The sequence below is a fragment of the Montipora capricornis genome, chromosome 2, assembly GCF_036669925.1.
Source record: "Montipora capricornis isolate CH-2021 chromosome 2, ASM3666992v2, whole genome shotgun sequence".
Taxonomy (NCBI): Eukaryota; Metazoa; Cnidaria; class Anthozoa; order Scleractinia; family Acroporidae; genus Montipora; species Montipora capricornis.
In genome coordinates this window covers 66,907,668-66,928,623 of record NC_090884.1, presented here as the reverse complement: position 1 = coordinate 66,928,623, position 20,956 = coordinate 66,907,668, and the positions used below count along the sequence as shown (strand labels likewise).

Below are 20,956 nucleotides of genomic sequence, written 5' to 3'. Positions count from 1 at the left end.
TAAGCTCGAAAATTCAATACACAACATGATATTATAATTCACAAAGGCAGAAAATACCACAGAATCCTTTTCCAGCGAAAAATTTATTGAAACAAACAACGTATTTGCTCTTAGAGGCGACTACTCATTACTCAAGTAACTCAAGTACTCAAGTAAAATTATCTCAAGGGAATTGCCAGCACATTTGCACAGCCTGGGTATTGCCCTTTGCAAGGCTATTAAAGAACACATCAGCTGTTACTTTGGCAACATTCAGAAGCAAATGTTTCCTCTCGAGATTAACAAAGTTTCAGCCACAGCAAGTGATGCAAGAAATCCAGAAATACCTCGACTAGGAAAAGGGGGCAGAATAAAAATAATTCAATTGTCAGATCAAAACTAATCACAGCTATTTTAGGTGAATCGGGGAGGACATCTTTAAAAAAACCTCGCACACTTGAAAATACGCGACTGTAACGATACCTGCGAAAAGGTCCAGCGTATTTCTCCGCCGATATTCCGAACGATTTCCTGTACATTTTGTACTGTGATTGAGACTTTCTCCTCGAGCAAAACCTTGCCAAACGAACCAGGCGAGTATGGCGATCAAGTTATTTCCGTGTAAGCAGACACGAAACGACTTCACGGCCTGCTGACCTCTGATTGGGCAGAAAAACACAAAGAATTTCTGGCACCAATCAGAATTGAGAACTACCCCTGCTTTTTGGAACCGTGTCCCCAGGGGCTCTTCTCGCCCTACTAATGCTTTTCTTCGTCGCCAATTTCTTTCGTATTAAAAGAGATTTCTTAAAACATAAAACTATAAAAGTTAGAGATAACAAGTTAAACCGACGTTTCGGAGTAGACATCACTCCATTATCAAGGTAAAAATGTTCTATGATGCTAAAATTACAGTATTAAAAACGATTGACGCTAAGAATGAACATAATAAGCACGTGCGAAATTGGCTATAAGAATACTTTAGCACGAATGGAATCCGATTGCACATTGAGGCTAGGCTTAAGTGTTCTTATAAATAACATTTCAAACACTAAGCAATCAAATTTGTTTTTACATTTTTTGAGCACCTCAAAGCGTTTAAGCAGGTCCCGAGGGATCGACCCGTGTGCGTTCTTATAGTGTCTGGCAATAGCCAGACCCGTTTAGACCCGGCCCGTTTAGACTTTCCCTTACCTCCGCGATCTGCCCCTGGGTCTCCGAGGATGAGCAGGCGGGGGAACCTTGGAAGGCGGAGCAAATTGGCGGAGCATTTTAGCAAGGCTGGGGCGTAGGAGGTTGGACAGAATTCACGTGATAAATTTCGACCAATGAGCAGCGTTAATTCATGAAGATGTTCATGGCGGACGAAAAGTTTCATGTGGTCGGTACTTGGAGTATGCCCACGTATAGTGTACCTGTATTAAATTAAAACAAAAGCGACTACTTTAGCCTGCGTAGCAGGTGAATTTTAGAATCTTCTTTCCACCGAGGTTGACTTTCGAGTGATCGTTTGAATGTAAAAGTCACGCGAAAAGCAAGCGAAGGGGGAGGGGGCGAGAAGAACGAGCAGTTCCTCACTTCTTCCCCTCGGCCCCTCCCCTCCCGCGTTCTCGTTTGATTTCGGTCCGAGGTTTTCACACGGTCATATTCAAAACGATCACTCGAAAGTCAATCCCAGCGGAAAGGAGCGTCTAAATTTCGCCAAACCGCCTGCTACGCAGGATACGACTCCTTTAACAAGTGGAGTGATATAAAATAAATATACAAAATGTCAGTAGTTTTTTTAGAAATCACAGACTTTTTGGGTGTATAACCCTTCTTCAGAGGGTCCAAAATAGGCTTTTTCAATCCCGCACCCCCACCGCTATTTAATTCCATCCCGCCGCAATGTGCTTTTACATCCCGACCCGCCTTGTTGAAACCACGTTGCTCCAGCTCAACTGATCAACAATTTATATAACTTCTACTTTGCCAAAGATGAACTCTCATTAAGCAGTGATGTAATGACTTGACTTAGACGCAAAAGTTCAGTTAGACTGAAAAACGCTACTTACAGAGGATTGAAATGAGTGAACATTATGTGCTTGGAATTACAGATAGAAGTTAACAGATCAATTCGGCTAACTCAATGTTGTACCCAATTCAGATCCTTTTGGAAACTGAAACGTTTTGTTTCAAATATTTCCATATGAATGCTACATTATCATGCAAATGCAATACACAAAGATAACCCCGAGAAATTTGAATTGGGTACAACATTGCATTAGCCGAATTGGTCTATGACATGCAAGCCTGCACGTACTCTGCCAGTTTTTTGCGGGCGTCGCGCATTCTGCATAAGAGCCTTAAGATTATATTTTTGCGCAGACGTGCGTGTCTTTAAGGCCCGTTTTAAACGTCGCATTTCACATTTGCCGAATCTAATACAAATGAGCGAAAACAAGAGATTTTTTTCTCATTACCGGAGCTTTTAGGCTCCATTGTTCCATCAATATCTGTTTAAGATTGTTAACTGCTGAGTGGTACGTAGTGACAAAAGGCAAAAACCTTTCGTTGCCCTTTTTCTATGGGGTGTTTGGATAGCCACGCGCTCTCCGGCGTTGTTTGAACTCCTCAAGGCTCTCTTCAAATCATGTTGTTTTAGAAGAGTTAGTCTCATTGCCGTTTTTTACGCCTGGGGGGTGGCCGCATGAGTTGAAGAGTGTATATTGAAAAGTTTCAGTCGGCTTATAATGAGTTTTAAACTACTGTGTCGAGGAAAGTAATTTCGTTGATGGTCATGAAGGGATAAAACGGGAGCTGGGATTGACCTGATGTTTTGGTGGGAAAATGGGATTTGTTTCTCGGAATGGGAGATAAAGTGTCCTTGGTGAGAATGGGATTTGAATGGCTGAGAACGGCATTCCTTGCCACTGCTATGTGAGAGTGAGGACCTCCTGATGCCAACAGACTTGTTTTTAAACCTCAAAGCTTCCTACCTACAACATACTTCTTGACTACCAGGAATTCACTTACCTAAACCCACTGCAACCAACGCAATCGAAAGGAAGAAGCTCAGGTGAGGTATTGGCATGACGCCATGGTAAATGTGTCAGGCACAGGAACTGAAACGTCCTGGAACGTACCCTACCGATTTGTAAGACCTTTGGGCCTAGCGATTTTTGTGAGTCTAGTGAAGAGGGCGAAGACCCTGAGGAGGATATTAGTTAGGATACTTATATTGACGAATTATTTCGTAACGACGATGATGATGACGGTGACTCGGAAAGTGACGTAGGGAAGCGGCAGACTTCACCATTTAGAATGCTTTCATGTGCCAGGTGACAGCAGGAGGCCTTTTTCAGCGGACACTCGCGTAAGCAATCCCACGCAGATACAAATTATATCTCGTATTTTCATGTGCTTCATACAAGATATCGATGCTCTAAAATTATATTTTCCCTATCATAACACCGGTTAGGATTTTAGTAGCAGGGACTGCGATTTCTAACAAACTTGGAAACTTGTCATTAGGACTGGGATTTTGTCCAAATGTGGACTGGGAATTAGGATTGCCTTCGCCCCTTTCACGACCCTCTTCGTTATTTGATAGAGTCAGCCGTGAATTTGATGGTAGGGTAGAATTTATTAGCTCGTTTGATAAAATGGTCCACCTCTGCTCTATCGCCGTCCCAAAAAGGAAGAAAATGTCATCAATACATCTTTTCCATAGTTTTTGGCTTGGTACAACTGACAAACTAACCTGACGTTTTCCCGTATTTTGTTTAGCGTTTTTTCGTTCTTCAATAACTGCCCGAATCTTTCCTTACGCGGAGAAACTGCTTCCAAAGCTTCCCTTTTCAAAATTAATGGCAACGCAGTTTTATTATGTCAGAGGGTTCATATGAAGTTGGCGGAGTGAGACGATGTCGCCATTGCGCTCATGTCAACGAACGCAACGTGGTTGAAAGAGATCGACTTACTTTTTGACCCGCGTCACGTGTTACTACGGAAGAACAAACAGAAAATTGCGTGAGCGGCATAGGTCCGAGTATTTTACATTTTTTCCGGCATAGGTCCGAGTATTTTACCTTTTTTCTAAGGGTCTTTTAGGGTCTTTTGGCCAAGTTTTTCATTCTCCAGGCAAATTAAAGCTTTTCAACTCATAACGTGAGGTTATTTACTATCCCGTATCCCGCCAACGAAAACGGAGCACATCCCGGTCTCGTCGTATTTTTATCCCACATCCCGTCCTATGTTGGACCCTCTTCTTCAGTGTGAAGAAAACCTTACACTGCTTTGCTTGCTTGAGGTTCGCTTGAAGTGCTTTACCTTCTTACACTTCTTTGCTTTCTTTCGCTGCTTTGCTTGAATGAGGTGCTTGACTTGCTTTCACTGCTTTGCTTGCTTGAGATGCTTGACTTGCTTACACTGCTTTACTTGACTGAAGTGCCTTACTTCCTTTCACTACTTTGCTTGCTTGAGGTGCTTGATTTGCTTACACTGCTTTAATGCTTGCTTGAGGTGCTTCACTTTCTTACACTGCTTTGCTTTCTTTCACTGCTTTGCTTGCTTGAGGTGCTTGACTTGCTTAAATTGATTCGCTTGTTCGAGATGCTTCACTTTCTTACACTGCTTTGCATCCTTTCACTGGTTTACTCACTTGAGGTGCTTTACTTTCTTAATCTGCTTTACCTCCGTACCCTGCTTTGGTTGCGTGAGGTGCTTTAATTCCTTACACTGCATCGCTTGCTTGAGGTGCTTTACATCCTTACACTACTTTGCTTGCTCGAAGTGCTTTACTTTCTTACACCGCTTTGCTTTCTTAAACTGCTTTACTTCCTTTCACTGCTTTGCTTGCTTGAGGAGCTTGACTTGCTTACACTGCTTTTCTCAGTTGCTTAATGTGCTTTGCTTGCTTACACTTTTTTCAAGTGCTTCCTTGAGTTGCTTTGCTTGCTTGAGATGCTTTACTTCCTTGCACTGCTTTGTTTGCTTAGACTGCCTTGCTTGCTTGAGGTGCTTGTCTTGCTTAATGTGTTTGTCTTAGTTCAAAAGATGTGTGGCAGGCCTGCACTGTCTCCTTGAAGTGGATTTGTGTTTGCAACTAATTAAGAGACCTTCAATTTACACTTTGTCCTTGACAAGCATGTCCCCATTGAGAGATTTTCCTCTTTTTTATGTGATATGAGAGGAGGATGTTTGAATATTCTGTTCAGTCAGCAATGGCTGATTTTGAATTAAGCTCCAGTTTTGCGCCAGTATTACCTTAACGGTAGATACTGCTGGGTGATGTATTGTAACAAATGGTAAAATCGTCCCATCATTTCTTGCTTTTTGTAGTAAAGCCGATTGTCTTTCAAAGAAGTTGTCGATTCTTATGAGAGCGGTGAAATCCCGGAAGACTGGACAAAAAGAAAATGTTGTCGTCAATATCTACAAAAAGAGCTTGAGGAGTGACCCTAGCATTTTTCGGCCAATATCGTTGACCTGTATTCGCTGTAACTATTAGAACATACAATCACTAGTTTAATAATCCGACATGCCAGTGACCACAGCATCCTTTATCCTTTGCAACACGGCTTCAGGACTGGGAGATCACGTGAGACTCAATTATTAGGTTTTATAAAATGACCCGTGTTAGCGCCATGCACGACGGTCATCAAGTAGATGCTTTATTAGTGCATTTTATAGCAAGGCATTTGATAAGGTTAGCCATGGGCTCCTTATTAGAAAGCTGAACCATTACAATGTCTGCGGTTGTACCAATAAATGGATTGAAGGAGAATTTTGTGACAGTCGCAAGTTCTCTCTGGCGTTTCACAAGGTTCGGTATTCGGGCCATGCTTATTTCGTTCCTACATCACGATCTACCAGAATCCTTAGTCTCCAATCTTAGAGGGGCTCTTCGTGGATGACACTATTGTATACCTGACTATTAATGATAGTCAAGTCCTCCAAGGTGATCTTGATAACCTAGCTGTTTGGGAAAAAGAATGGAAAATGGAATTCCACCCGGATAAGTGCAAGGTTCTTCGTGTAGGGCGTAAGCCCAATTTTGTGCACGATGATTACATTCTACATGGCAAAACCCTCGCCTCAGTTGAGTCAGCTAGCCATCTTGGTATCACATTAACTAAAGATCTTAATCGGAACGAGCATGTTAATCGAACCTCTGACATAAAGGCCAATAAAACTCTAGGTTTTGCTTGGAAGAAATTTAAGACTATCTCGCCTGTTCTTAAGACTTCACTTCAGCAGAGAAGGATGGACAAGGGTCATGTAACACTCCTTGTATCTGAGCGCTGCCTTAGACACGGTCGATCATGACATCCTGTTGCGAAGATTGCAGTCATTGCTACGCTTACGTGGTAATGCGCTTTTGTGGTTTCAATCTTATTTGGAGGACATAATGCACCTCAAGCAAGCAAAGCAGTGTTATAAATCAAAACCCTAAAACAAGCAAAGTAGTGTAAGAAGGCAAGTTCCTCAAGCGAGCAAAGCACCTAAAGCAACCAAAATAGTGTGCGCAAGTAAAGAACCTCAAGAAAGCAAAGTAGTGTAAGTAAGTAAAGCGCTTCAGGCAAACAAAGCACCTAAAGCAAGCGCAAAGCAGTGTAAGCAAGTAAGGCACCTCAAGCAAGCAAAGCAGTGTAATAAAGCAAAGCACCTAAAACAAACCTTCGCTTGAGAGTGTATAAATTAACGAGTACTGATTCCACTATATCAGCAATGGCTAATGAATCGACACAAAACAAAAGTGAACAACATATTTGAGTTAGGGAAAGCTTAATGCGAGAGAAAGACGTTCAGTTTTTCAACTTAACTTAATTTTTAACTCTTTTCACCACTAAATTCTCTTACTACATAATAGTTACGCATTGCAAAATCTCGTTGTGAGCTTGGGGCGCCTATGAGAGTCCGGGTTTCTTTTCGTTCACGTTTTGTTGACGTCGACAAGAAATGTGCTGGTTATACGCAAAGCTTGCATCCGTCCTACCATTGAGGTTGACCATTGCTTTTGTGTAGGCAAAAATCCACACTTGTAGATGGTTTACTGTTTCACAAAGTAATTCCATCCATTTTTAAATATAAAATTGGTTTTGTCATTTATCACTGTCAGATCTGTTCTGGTATTTCTCATGCTACTCTCATTTTGTCCAGATACAAGACTTCCCGCCGATTTTGAACACTTCCAAAAGAATCGCAACGTTAAAATACTAGGTAGAAGATTGTATTCACCAAGTTTGAAGGATGTAGCTTGGCTAGAAGACGCTCAGTTATTTTTTTGAATTTTCCACACATTCGTCTGTAAATTTTGCTGGGTAGACAAACGTCTGGACGCGGTTCGCGGGAAAAAAATTTAAGGACAAATGTATGGAAAATTTAAAACAATTACCTCAGCGACTTATAGGAAAGCTACATCCTTCAAACTTGGTGAATACAATCTTCTCCCTAGTATTTTAACGTTTTGATTCACAAATTGTGTAAAATTCAATTTTGGAAGAAGTTATTTGCTATCGGATTCCCATACAAACACTGTAATTTCTGACTGCTTTGCCTACCCGTCAAGATGGCGTCGAAAACCGTGATAAGGCCTATTCCTGGGGGGGTTTTACAAAATCCCAGCAAAATTGCAACCATTCCGGATAATCTGCAAGACAGCGAGCCACTATGGTTAGCCTATTAAAATAACTCATTGATTGGCCTAAATAACACTCTGGTTAGCCTAAATGTCACACCGGTTAGCCTATAGTTAGCTTAATGCACTAGTCAGTGGAAAGCCCCGCACCCCCATACCCGGGGAATGCGGGGCATTAGCCGGGGAATTCAGCGGTTTTGGACCGTCACTTTTGCCACGGTACGCGGGGATGCAGAATGTGGTCATTTCACGTTGTTGTTTAGTAAAGAACGGCAATGAAATGATCAGAATTATAACCCTTGCCTACACAGGCACTGTACTCGTTGCCGTTACCGTTAAATAATAATGAACAGCCAAAGAGCACAAAGCAAACGAAGGCCCAGCCGAACAAAAAGACAGCTGAGAGTGCAGAAAACATTTCTGTCAGGTAGTTTTCGAGAAAATTGCTTAGGCAGTCCATGCATCGCGCGAGTAAAATCCTCGGAAGAACTGGGCACCATGTCTAAAAATAACTTTAGAGGGATTACCTTGGGTATAAGGCCTATAGAGCGTTTTCACATGACGTCACAGCGGCCATGTTATTGTTCCAAAACAAAGGAATGGCGACCATGATGGTGTATCAAGCTAATCCTCTGGGATTTGAACTCTGTTTGTATGCAAATACTTTCTTTATACTTGCCAACTCTCACGCCTGCGGTTGAAAAACTTCGATCTCACGCTGGCTCACGCTTGTGGGCCAATTTCTCACGCCTGATTGGAAAATGTGAGTTGTTGCCGTCTTGCTTAACACAATTTCCAAAAATATGTTAACTCAGACCCATGTATGGAACGAAAACCATGTGTAAAATAAATAAATGACAATACCTTCCTCGCGATCGCTGATTTTTGAAGTGAAAAGCACTGGGAGCGAGCTCGCGTTTATATGCGTTTATACGTCTTCGAAAGACTTCGGACTTCTTCGGAAGACCTCAGACGTCTTCGGAAATCTTCGGAAATGATCGTGTCGTCTTCAAAAACCCCAGCACTCCTAGGATAAAAAATCTCACGCCTATATCTCAGAAAAAGTTGGCAGGTATACTTTCTTTTGTTTCAGTAATCCAATATGGCTGCTGGTCACGTGACTGAAAACGCTCCATATAGGAGATTTACTCTCTTACCTTGGTAATCTCTTGGTTATTTGCAAAATGTAGCTGGATTATGAGGCCATAAAATATTGGTAATAAGCCATTTCCTTAGTAAAATTTGTATAGCTCTTTGAGAATTGTTGTGATAGCGAACCGTTGTAGTCGGTTGAGTGTACTTGAGAATGGGTATGCTCATGCAAAGAAGGGAAATAATTGGAATATTGTCAGATTAAGTTGCTCGTCAAATGCATGTTTGGACTTGTGTTGTTGTTATTTTTAATGGTTTTGACACCAAGGAAACTGGTGTTTTTATTGCCATTTACAGGGCTGTGCTAAACCCAGTGATTAATATTACTGTTTTTGGAGAGATTGTAAAGTTTGGAATGCCAGATCTGTAACTCAAGGTAGATTTATTTGGGCTTTATGAGAAATGGACTGCATTGTTGATTTTCATGTTTGTCAAAGTTTAATTTGAGGTAAAATTCTTGAAGTATATTAATTTTGGTCAACATTGTGCTTTATAGTTTTGGAAGTACTGTATTGTCCCGGGTGCAGGGGAGAAAAGTTTGGTTTTGACGTACAAAACTGCCCCGCATAGCGGGGAATTTGCTTCATTTAGAAGGCAGGCCTGGTCTAATGCCCCGGTATTCCCCGGGTATGGGGGTGCGGGGCTTTCCACTGACTAGTGCATAAGTAGCTTGCGGTTTGCCCTTATAATGAGATAAGGGATTTCTCGCTTGCTTGGTTCACATGGCTCCAAGTCGTAGGAGTCATGCAAGCTATTACGGTTAGCTAAATTACACATTGGCTAGCCTAGTTAGCACTGCAGTTAGCCTACAGTTCCTTAGGTAGCTTGCTGTTATTGGGATCAGGGATTTCTGGCTTGCTGGCTCGCACTGTATCCAAACTCGTAAGCTTATCACAAGCAGTAATGGAGGTAAATTATTCTATCTGAAGAATCAAGTTTCATTAGACAAAGAAAAATAATTTGTTCATTTTACTTTCTATTGAAATATAAGGTTTTTGCAATGTCGTATATAATAACACATATAACAAATTAGACCATGATCAAACAACTTTAATTCTGCTTTCACATTTGTTTTGGAGATTTCAGTCCACTTTTCAATTGTGACTAATGATTGTAGCAGTAATTACCATGCTATGAGCATTTCTGAACTGCTTTTTGCTATTTTTAGCTATTTTTTAAAATTAAGAAGCTAAACATTTTCAAATCTACCTGTGGAGCATCACTTTATAACATGAGAATATTGTTATTTGGTAATATTAAATGATTCTAAAGAATGACGTTCCGAAGACATGTAGCTATACAACAATGATTTTGTATAGCTTATTTTAAGGCTTTGCAGCTCCATATTAGAACTATTACTGCAACAACCACAATGTAAATGTAAATACATTCTGTAAATGTAAACACGACACTTTTTTGAGGAAAAAAAAATCCTGCAGAGAAATGAGGAGACGAAAAAAATATCCTGCAGAGCATTTAGGCGGGAAAAAAAAAATAACCCCCCCCCCCCTCCCCTCAAGAGTTAAATGGTCGCCCCTAAGCTCAAATAAACTTACACTTAATATAAAGAAAACAAACTGTTATTTTTTGCCCACACCAAAAACAGCTTAATTACCTGCCCCAGATTATTATTTTTGAGAATGAAGAAAATAAGAATGTTATTCTTGAACATAAGAACTGCATTCGATTTCTTAGGTTATTGATTGATGAAAATCTAAGTTGAGAAGACCATATTCACACCCTCACAACCAAAATAAGCAAAACTGTCGGTTTAATTGCGAAGTTAAGACATATCGTTCCCAATCACATTCTTAATATTTACAAGTGCCTCATTGTACCTTATATGACGTATGGTTTAACTTCTTGTCCTTCAAAAACGTGCACTCCGTGTTAATCATTTTGCTCAAACAAGGGAGCATGCAATACCTCTTTTCTTGAAAGGAGAACTTCTACTGCTCAAATCCCTAATTATGAGAAAATTGTTAATTTGATGTATGACACCAACACCAATTTTGCACCGATTAAAATTTCGAATTTCTTTTCTAAAATTACTAGTGTTCATTCTTACAGCACACGCTCATCGACATGTGAGCATTTTTTTACCAAACAATCGGCACTTAACGTTCAAAGTAAGGCCTTTTCACGTGTTGCTGTTAAAATCTGGAATGGGATACCAACTAGTCTGAAAAACGTATTCAGAAATTGTTTTTAAAAAACTATTAGAACAAAACTAATTCAAATTCTAGAAACTGAAAACTCCTATGCCCACATAGATACTTTAATTAACAAGATGAAAAATTACATTTCTTACTGAACTTAAGTTTAGTCTGTAGTTTTCTTCTTTACATATTGATCTTTTACCTAGACTGCTTTCTTCTCCTTTTCTCCTAAATTCTTCTACTTTCTAAATATAAGAAAGGACGAAGAGTAATGTTTACATGTTGTTGTTGTATATAATAATCATTGACTTCTTTTTAAAAAATTCTCTAAATAATTATGTGTACAGTCTGGCTTGCCACAATTAGCTTTTCGCTATTTGCAAGCCAGCCCAGTAATAACTTTAACTGTTTGCTGTAAATAAGTAAACCTTGAAAACTTGAACTTGAATGTAAAATTTGTACACACAGTAAAATCACATGTAAGTATAATTGTGATGTTGTTACCGATTTAATTTACTTTTCCAATCAAATCGCTTTGCTTTAAGTCCTTTAGCCTAATTTCTGCGAATTCTAACCAAAGCCACACAATTACGATATAACAAAAGGAAACTGAGAGAAGAAAGCACCGGTGTGGTTGGAACTGCCGACCCCAGTTGTAACTTATTGGTTGTTCAGCGAATCAGGGTTACGCATGAAACGCTAGATACTCCTGATACGCTTGATAAGCCGGACACCCCTAATACCTTCGCTGCGCTTGATACGCCATATAGAGCCTTAGAAAGGAATTTGGCACCCGACTCTGAGAGAATAATTGATTAAAATCCAAGGGTACGTTCGATTGACCATATTCCGGAATAAGAGTATGTGGAGTGATGATTTAAAATGGTTTTAAAGTTAACAAGACATTTTAACAGGTGTTTCACAATTTTAGTGTGAACCTCCGCAAAAACGAAGGATTTCTAACTTTTATTCCATGTACTCCTATTCTGGAATACGAACAATCGAACTCGTCCCAAATCAATTCCAATTCAGTCCAGCATGTGTTGACTTTGAGAGCCTCAGAAAGAGATTCAGCGCCAGCGGCACCAACTTGGTTGAAGCTCAAATTCAAAGTAGTCAAGCATGTGTTGACTTTGAGAGCCTCCGAAAGGGAATCAGCGCCAGCGGCACCAGCTTTGTTGCGGCTCAAATCCAAAGCAGTCAAGCATTTGTTGACTTTGAGAGCCTCAGAAAGGGATTAAGCGCCAGCGTCACCAACTTCGTTCTCGCTCAAATCCAAAGTAGTCAAGCATGTGCTGCCTTTGAGAGCCTTAGAAAGGGATTCAGCGCCAGCAGCAACAACTTGGTTTAAGCTCAAATTCAAAGTAGTCAAGCATGTGTTGACTTTGAGAGCCTCAGAAAGGGATTAAGCGCCAGCGTCACCAACTTCGTTCTCGCTAAAATCCAAAGTAGTCAAGCATGTGTTGACTTTGAGAGCCTTAGAGAGGGATTCAGCGCAAGCGGCACCAACTTGGTTTAAGCTCAAATTCAAAGTAGTCAAGCATGTGTTGTCTTTGAGAGCCTCAGAAAGAGATTCAGCGCCAACGTCACCAACTTCGTTGCCGCTCAAATCCAAAGTAGTCAAGCATGTGTTGACTTTGAGAGCCTCAGAAAGGGATTCAGCGCCAGCGTCACCAACTTCGTTCTCGCTCAAATCCAAAGTAGTCAAGCATGTGTTGACTTTGAGAGCCTCAGAAAGGGATTCAGCGCCAGCGTCACCAACTTCGTTGCCGCTCAAATCCAAAGTAGTCAAGCATGTGTTGACTTTGAGAGCCTCAGAAAGGGATTCAGCGCCAGCGGGACCAACTTCGTTGCCGCTCAAATCCAAAGTAGTCAAACATGTGTTGACTTTGAGAGCCTTAGAAAAGGAATCAGCGCCAGCGTCACCAACTTCGTTCTCGCTCAAATCCAAAGTAGTCAAGCATGTGTTGACTTTGAGAGCCTCAGAAAGGGATTCAGCGCCAGCGTCACCAACTTCGTTGCCGCTCAAATCCAAAGTAGTCAAGCATGTGTTGACTTTGAGAGCCTCAGAAAGGGATTCAGCGCCAGCGTCACCAACTTCGTTTTCGCTCAAATCCAAAGTAGTCAAGCATGTGTTGCCTTTGAGAGCCTTAGAAAGGGATTCAGCGCCAGCGGCACCAACTTCGATGAAGAGGAAATGCAAAGTAGTCAAGCATGTGTTGAATATGAGAAATTCACACAAAAGATTCACATGAGTGAATCCAATATATATAGCTAGATCTTTAACAAGAAAGTTCTGTCCCACGGTCTGAAGCAACTTAGACTGAAAGTTCTCTCCATGACATTTGCATTCTAATATACAATCAAGTGCTAAATCTAAATCATCGGACGAACTTGCAACCTGTGCCATGCTTTTTACAAACGACACTGTCATCTCTTCAGATGTTGCAGACAAAATGCCACTCATGAATAAAAAAACTTGTTTCACTTCATTCTTGTTCCTTAGATCAGTCACTACTGATTTACAATCTCTGTCTCCATCAAGGATCTCATAAGCAAGATAAAAGCCAGCAAAGAACTCTTGAAAGCTCTTGTGCAGAAAGCCAAAGCGCAAGGAACGTTTCCTTTTGCTGCCACCGGTCTGGATCGACAGAAATCCAAACTTGATCAAATTACTGGAACTGTCTTTCAATTGATTCTCGTCGAAATATAACTCTCTTTTACGTAAAGACTGCAACGCCACGCATCCCAACTGCACCAGGTCATCCTTGTAAAATTCCAGAAGGTCCACATGACTGCCACGCGATGATCCAATTCTCTTTTCATATCTTAACAAAACACATCGGACTATTTCTATGTACAGCTGTGTCTTTTCCGGTGGAAGTACACCGTTAAAATCTTCCCAAATGATGCAAAGTAAAGCTGTGTTTAGAGGATTCCGAGTCAACTGTATTAACTCTGATCTATCACTCAACAGCTGTTTAACTAGTTCTTCTGCTAAGTGTTCCATGCCTTTAAAGTACTTAAGGATGTACATCTGCGCATCTTCAAAAGTAAATCCAATAATCTCCCACAGGGTGTCACAGTACCGCCTCACTGTCCTTCCAGCTTCGTGGCGTGATGTGATAACAATGCGGCAGTTGGGTAGGACTCTACTTTCCAGCAGGTCCTTGTACAAGTCAAATTTACTGGAATCCAGTTCATCAAGTCCATCAAGCACTAACAGAACTTTGGACTGATTTTCTCGAATGAAATCGAAGAGCCATTCCTTTGCGTCTTCGTCAATATCAAAAGGAAGAATTTGGTCATCAATGGCCTCCAAAATATCTGTTTGCATATCACGACACCTCAAAAGCAACAGAACGTCAATTTCAGGGAAAGACTCGTCCCATTCTTTTCGTTTCATTGCCCAATCATATGCCAGTTTTTGACAATAGGTCGTCTTTCCCATGCCTGGGTCTCCTTCAATTAAAACAGTTCGTGGCTCCGCACAATCTTTATGTCCTTTAAAGATAGCTGTCATGTTGGTGATTTCATCAGTCCATGTTCCCCTCGTCTTTTCTTTGCCCACAATCTTCAACTTGGTGAAAATATCATCTAGATGAAAGCTGAAGTCTTCACACCATGGAACAGGCAGAACAGATTTTTCGCGAGTATTATAGAGCTGACGGATCCTTTCTATAATATTGGCAGAATATGGTAAATCTGCAAAAGACAAAAATAATGTTAAAAAAGGTGTTGCTTGAATTGTCTTTTTTTTCCGCTCTGACCTCAACCTTATTGTGTTCTTAATTTTGACACCACGGAAGGTCACGTATTTAGAAATATTTCAAAAACAAACGTTACTTAAATGGTCACTTTTTGTCGCAAAACCAAGATTTTCCCCGAAAATGTAGTCGGATAGTACTGCAAATTATTTTTTCACACTGCAAAGTTAATGTCATAAGGGATGAGGCAGTGTGGTCCAGTGGTTAGGGCGTTGGGTTTGCATGCGGCTGCTCCGGGTTCAAATCCCATTCTGACCTCTGGCTGGGATTTGTTTCCGGTTGTGCCGGATTAACTCTACCAAGCTTTGTAAATAGCCAACTGGTTGCCTCCCGCCAGTTGGGGTTCTTAATAATGTTTCTGTTAAGCTTGAATTGTTACTTTCACCTTGTTAACAGTGGAGTGCCTGGAAACTAGCTTGATAGCTAAGTGTACTTTTACATTTTTTTACATCTACAGTTACATAAGTTTGAGACTGATCTTTGCACGTGTCATGCATCGGGGTTCCAAAACCTACATGTATCAAATGGTGAAATACTTCTTTACTTTTCAAAAGAAGATATCATTTCTTCAGAAAAAAAGTTGTAACAGATCAAGCATCCACTCCAAAAAACACACAATATATAATATTCTCCCTATCGTTAACTGTAATTGTAATATTAATGGGGACTAACACACATCGCTTGGATGAAAATTAATGCTTAGTTTTAACTACCACATATCCACTTCAACAACTTCCAGACCTTACTTAGTTTGTTTTATTTTTGCCATTGTACACGAGATTTGCAGACTATAAATAGGTGCCAGAAAAAATAAATGGTGCGGAAACCCAACAAAACCATTAAGGCTTGTAAGCTTAGGTTCACTAACATGAAACTTTAAAGATGGATGTTAATTTAACAAAGATACAAAGTATGAAGTTTTTATATCTGTGATATGATTACAAAGTAATACATAACTGGAATAGAATTTTTAAGTTTCTTTCTGAAGGATGCCAGAGATAGAGAGCCCATTATATCAATAGAGAGGGAGTTAAAAAGCTACATAAGGGAAGACGAAAGGAGTTTGCATGCCTTGTGTTGTAGCCTGACATTTCCTTTCAGTGATTTGAATTTATTACCTTGATTATGCTGACTGCGTGTAATAGTTCTTGCAGCTGCTGAGAGAACATCAGCACAGCTTGCTTCTGGATGCACAGGATCTATTGTAAAATAATCAACACAGTCTGCTGTTAGGTTAATACAAAAGCAACAGCAAGAATTGTATTGCCACTGTCAAAGAGAAATATATTAACAATTAGAAACTAGACAGAAAAAAGAACTTTTAAGACATAGCTGACTGAAAAGAGAATGGACTAAATTAGGAAATTGATCAGCTAAAATTAACTATAATTTAGAGATGTATTCGAAAAAATAGTACAAGTGCTGAAAGTTAACACAGACATCCCACATCAGAGAGCAAAGCAAGTCCGTGGATGTGTATCAAAATGGCAGAAATATCTAAGACTTTGCCAATAACAATTATTGAAACAGTGGGTGACAAATTAGTCCTAAATTTAACCGGAAAATTTCAACGTTAATTCAAAATGTCACATGCGAAATTACAATGTTGCCATGGCAACTCATCCTACAATGCCAGAAGTGGCGTCTTACCGTAATTTGTCACCAATGATATTTATAGCTGATCAAATGGTATACTCGTCAAGTCAAGTCAAGTCACTGTTGAGTTTGTTATTCAACCGTTACTTCCAGGTTGTTGAAATTTTTTTGGGAACAGAAAAGGGTCATTATTGGTAAAAACAACAAATACTTCTCACAGACTTGATCATTAATTTTCGCAAAATCCGATCATTCACCGGTTTATTGCTGCTTTCTGAGAACTTATTGCTTGCCCCACGATTTTTAGAAACGGACTACAGTACAAATAGGACGGAAGCATTTTCAGCTCTGTGTTTGGGGCGGGAATCGTAGGGTTTCGGTGGTCCAGTGCTCCCTCTAACACTTATACTTATCTGCCAAAGTGTTTACAATAGAAAGGTTATTTATTGAAGGGTAAGCTGAAATTTATAAGAAAATAATTGGCAAATTTTTTATTGTTCAATTGAGATATTTGTCTTCTCCACACTAACGCTGTCCAGGAATGCTAATGAATTTCAAACAGTGTGATGAAAATGTTAATGAATGGTTTATACACTTTAATGTTTGTCTATTGTCTATTGCTTTTTAAGATGTTGTTAATGACTTGAATGTTAGCGCAAATGAAAGAATATTTTTCTCTTTTCTATGCCGAATGACGCATAAGAATGCCTAAAAATGTTATTGAATGTTAGCAAAAATTCAAAAATCGTTATTGAATCTGACTTACATGCAAGTGTTCGTGTTTTTGCGCTCATGAATGTATCTTCGCGCTACTGGTTGTCATTTCACGCACATACATGCGTTTTTTCTCGTAATGAACAGCAAAAGGTGTATTTAAACTGTTTTTTTTATTAAAAAGCAGTCAAATTGGTCTTAACAACAAGGAGTAGATGTAATTTTCCACCCTCTGTGGCCAGCAGCGATTATACATAGACATATGCGCCAGGATCTAATGCGCTTTTGAAACCAGTAAGCATGACGAATCGAAATACGTTGTATGTACTGTCGTTCATGGCCATTTTAGTAGTTTGTATGGCATCTTCAGGCTCTCTCTCTCTCTCTCTCTCTCTCTCTCTCTCTCTCTCTCTCTCTCTCTCTCTCTCTCTCTCTCTCTCTCTCTCTCTCCATAGGCATCGTGGGGCACTTTTGTAACTTTTTTCTCCTTTTGCTATAATTCGCCCAGTTTTAGATGGTAAGGCACAACAACTTTTCAGTAGATGCCTTAAACACTGATCCCCTTGCAGACCGACGCCCAACGAATCACTTTAAAATCAAAGGGACTGTGACCCTTTTTCATGGCAAGGAGGTTACAAAAGTTCCCTTGTCGGTGGTAAGGACCTTTTAAATAGCTTTTAAATCCATTTCCTTACCAAATTGTGGCTTTTGCCTTACCATATATACGCCACACGATTCCCTCAATTACCACAGTAATTTAAATTGGAAGTATTGCGCCCCGGAAAATTTTACCGTCTATACGTTTGACTTTTCATGTCCATGAAAAGAATCACGATTCAGAAAAAGCCCGTTTTTTGCTTCGCTGGTTTCAAAAAGTGATTGAGCCCTTTTAAAACATTCAACATCAACCAAATTTTGAGGGATGTTAAAGACGTCTTTTGGTTATCTAATAAAGAAAGAATTTAGTGAATTGGATGTTTTCTTATTTTTTGGTGGATTTTTTTAGTTGCCAATGTCTCAAAACTGGCAACGTTACAAAAGGTCCCTATTTGCTAGAGGTTCCATCAAGTGCTTTCGATGTGATTTCTTTTTAGAGATAAGAAACAAAAGTGCAATCAATATAAACAATAGTACAGTAGAAATAAGTGAGAGAAAATTCAACTCTTTTCTATAATTTGGAAAGGAACTAGGGTTAAAAAACAACTTTACGCGGTTTTGCGTTATCGGGGATATGGATATCTTCATTCACAGTTGAATGTTTGACTCATTGCAGCGGTAAATGACCATAAAAAATGTATTGGGGATAGGTTTACATGCGAGAATGTTGCTTGTGTGCTGTTCTAAAAGCCGTAAACGAGAGGTCAGAGGGGCGTTTTAAATTAATATTCATAGCCTTTATAGATTCACCACACCCTTTGTCAAACAAGCACCCAGAGGCCTCAAAACAAACTGAGAATTTGGTCATGAATATATAAAAGCAAAAGGGATATGACGAATACAATTGATTCATTTCATGGACAAAGATAGCATTCACAAGACACTGCGATAAGTAACACGAAATATGATGCGCCATATCTGTAAGTCCATCTGCTGGACTGCTAGTAGTTGCTTAAGTGTACATCTCGTGAAATCATTTTTCTATGGATGCACTTTCCATTATATTTAAATTGTTCTTTCGAGAAGATTTTTCAGAATTTTATTTCATTTAGGTGTTTACCGGCGAATTTCTAGTCACGCAGTGGTTAAGGTGCTATTGCTTAAATCCTAACTCCCCCATTTTTCCTCTTGAACCCCAGAATGGCTACAAGAAGATTTTTTTCTTTTCACAGTCTGTTGGCGGCAAAGCCATGAACCAAGCGAGCCAAGATTGTAAAAAATTAAAAGACACAATATTTTATAAAATAATTAGGATAATATGCGCACTCATATTGGTGAATAGCTGTGTTTATATGAGAGTGTGTAAACACGGCTGTGACAAGGGCTGTGACATCACACGAATTTGTTTATGCATTGTCAGACGCGCGTTTTGATTGGCTGTTTCAATCAATAAGTAAGAAAAACAGCAGTTCCTTCATTTATTGAATTATTTTTGAGAAATATCATCACAAAGCATGATCACGAAAAAGTTCCGCCTGTTAAAGGATGACCCTGACGCGGGAGCCATTCTTCAACCCTTGCGCGTTTTATGCGCCTATCGTCGTGACACCAACTTACCTGACTCCCTGGTCAGAAGTACTCCAAAGGGGAGTGTCAAGCTCAACGTGAATGGGCCTAGTTTTGGGTGAATTCAGGAGTTACCGTGATTACAACTTCCACAGACTGGAATGCCTCGATTTTTTTTAAATATCCTCTTTTGCAAGTGTTCGTAAAAAGTTTGTTCTTTGATGGGTTAAGTTAATGTTAACTATGATATCATTGGTAATAGAGTGGCTTTCAAAACTGTTGAGTATTTTCAACAGGCATTGCTTGTGTATTTAAACTGTGCAATGGACAAATATTAACTGGATCGACGTTAGTCATCAAAAACTAAGGGTCACCGTATGTTTTTCAATAGCAATTTGTTCTTTTTGGCCAACAAAAAATAAATCAGCGCTCTTTAGACTTTTGCAAATGCAAAGGAGCAACAACTGCTTTTGATGTTGACCTAAAAAATCCCGCTATTTACCATGATTACGACACTTGAATTCAAGTGCTTGCGAGATTGTTGTTTTAGCAAAACGTTGCAGTTATCGAAACTCACCGAGAAAGCCTCAGCCGCAGAACGTGCTCTTTTTTGCGTCAGTGATGCAAAGTTTGCAATTGTTAAAGCTCAATTGATTTATTGCTACAAGGATGGTAGATGTTTCATCAGTTACGTATATTCGATAAGCTGGGATAGCCAATGTGATTGCATTCGAATTATTTTCAGTGAGTTTTAAACATTGCAACGATTATGGGCGTAATCATAATTAAGCTACAGTATATTGCGTTTATTGCTGCTTGCTATGGGGATAATGCGAATAAGCTATGTTGTGTTTATTGCTATCATTTTCTGGTAGGCTTTGCCTACAATTTCAATTGTTAAAGCTCAATTGAATTTATTGGTGCAAAGATGGTAGATTTCGAGTGAAGCTATGATCTTCGCAGTTATGAGAGCAATTTTTGCAATTGCGTAGAGAAGCCTGAAAATTTCAGGACTTCAACGGCAATTGCAAAAATTGCTCTCATAACTGCGAAGATCATAGCTTCACTCGATTTCATATCCGCAGTTCATATATGATTCATTTCATATACCATTTCATCATGGTAGATTTCATCACTCGCGTATATTTCATAAGTTCGGATAGCCAATGTGATCGCATTTGATTTTTTTTTTCAGTGAGTTGTAAACGCTGTGAAGATTATCGGCATAGTTATGACCAAGCTATGTTGCGTTTATTGCTGCCATCTATGGGCAATAATCATGAATGAGCTTTGTTGCGTTTATTGCTACCATTTTCATGGTATGCGTTGCCTACAATTTGAGTTGTTAAAGCTCAGTTGAATTTATTGCTGCAAAGATGGAAGATTATTTCATCAGTTAAATGCATATATTCGATATGCTCGGATAGCCAACTTGCTTGCATTTGAAGTTATATCAGTGAGTTATGAACATTGCAAAGATTATGGGCGTTCAATTGATTTGCTTAGGAGTAAAGAAATATGAGCGAATGTGAGAATGATATACACATATTTAATGTTGACAGGAACCCACTGGGAACTCGGAAAAATCAGATCCCCAGATGGGATTTGAACCCACGACCCTCCGTGATCTAGTCGAATGCTCTAACCACGGAGCTACTGGAGACTCTATGGTGAGCAGGGGGGAAATGCAGTTATGATGCAGTTATGAGCTATGCTGTCAGTCGTTATTTGACTCTGTAGCTGCGTGATGCAGCTCGAGTTAAAGACCCACATTTCACCCTTGCTCACCACAGAGTCTCCAGTAG

The 20,956-nt window shown here is 39.8% G+C and overlaps 1 protein-coding gene across 2 annotated transcripts in view; it reads right to left on the bottom strand.

Annotated features, from left to right (window-relative positions):
- Positions 1 to 10,267: 10,267 nt before the first annotated feature.
- Positions 10,268 to 20,956, bottom strand: part of LOC138032068 (NLR family CARD domain-containing protein 3-like) — a 113,091-nt gene continuing 102,402 nt past the window's right edge. For both annotated transcript variants that reach the window (XM_068879658.1, XM_068879663.1), the window contains 2 exons: positions 15,797 to 15,877; positions 10,268 to 14,616 (listed from right to left, as the gene is read on the bottom strand). In XM_068879658.1, the coding sequence (XP_068735759.1) occupies positions 12,317 to 14,616; positions 15,797 to 15,877 (2,381 nt within the window). In that variant the 3' untranslated portion in view covers positions 10,268 to 12,316. The remainder of the gene's footprint in view (positions 14,617 to 15,796; positions 15,878 to 20,956) is intronic.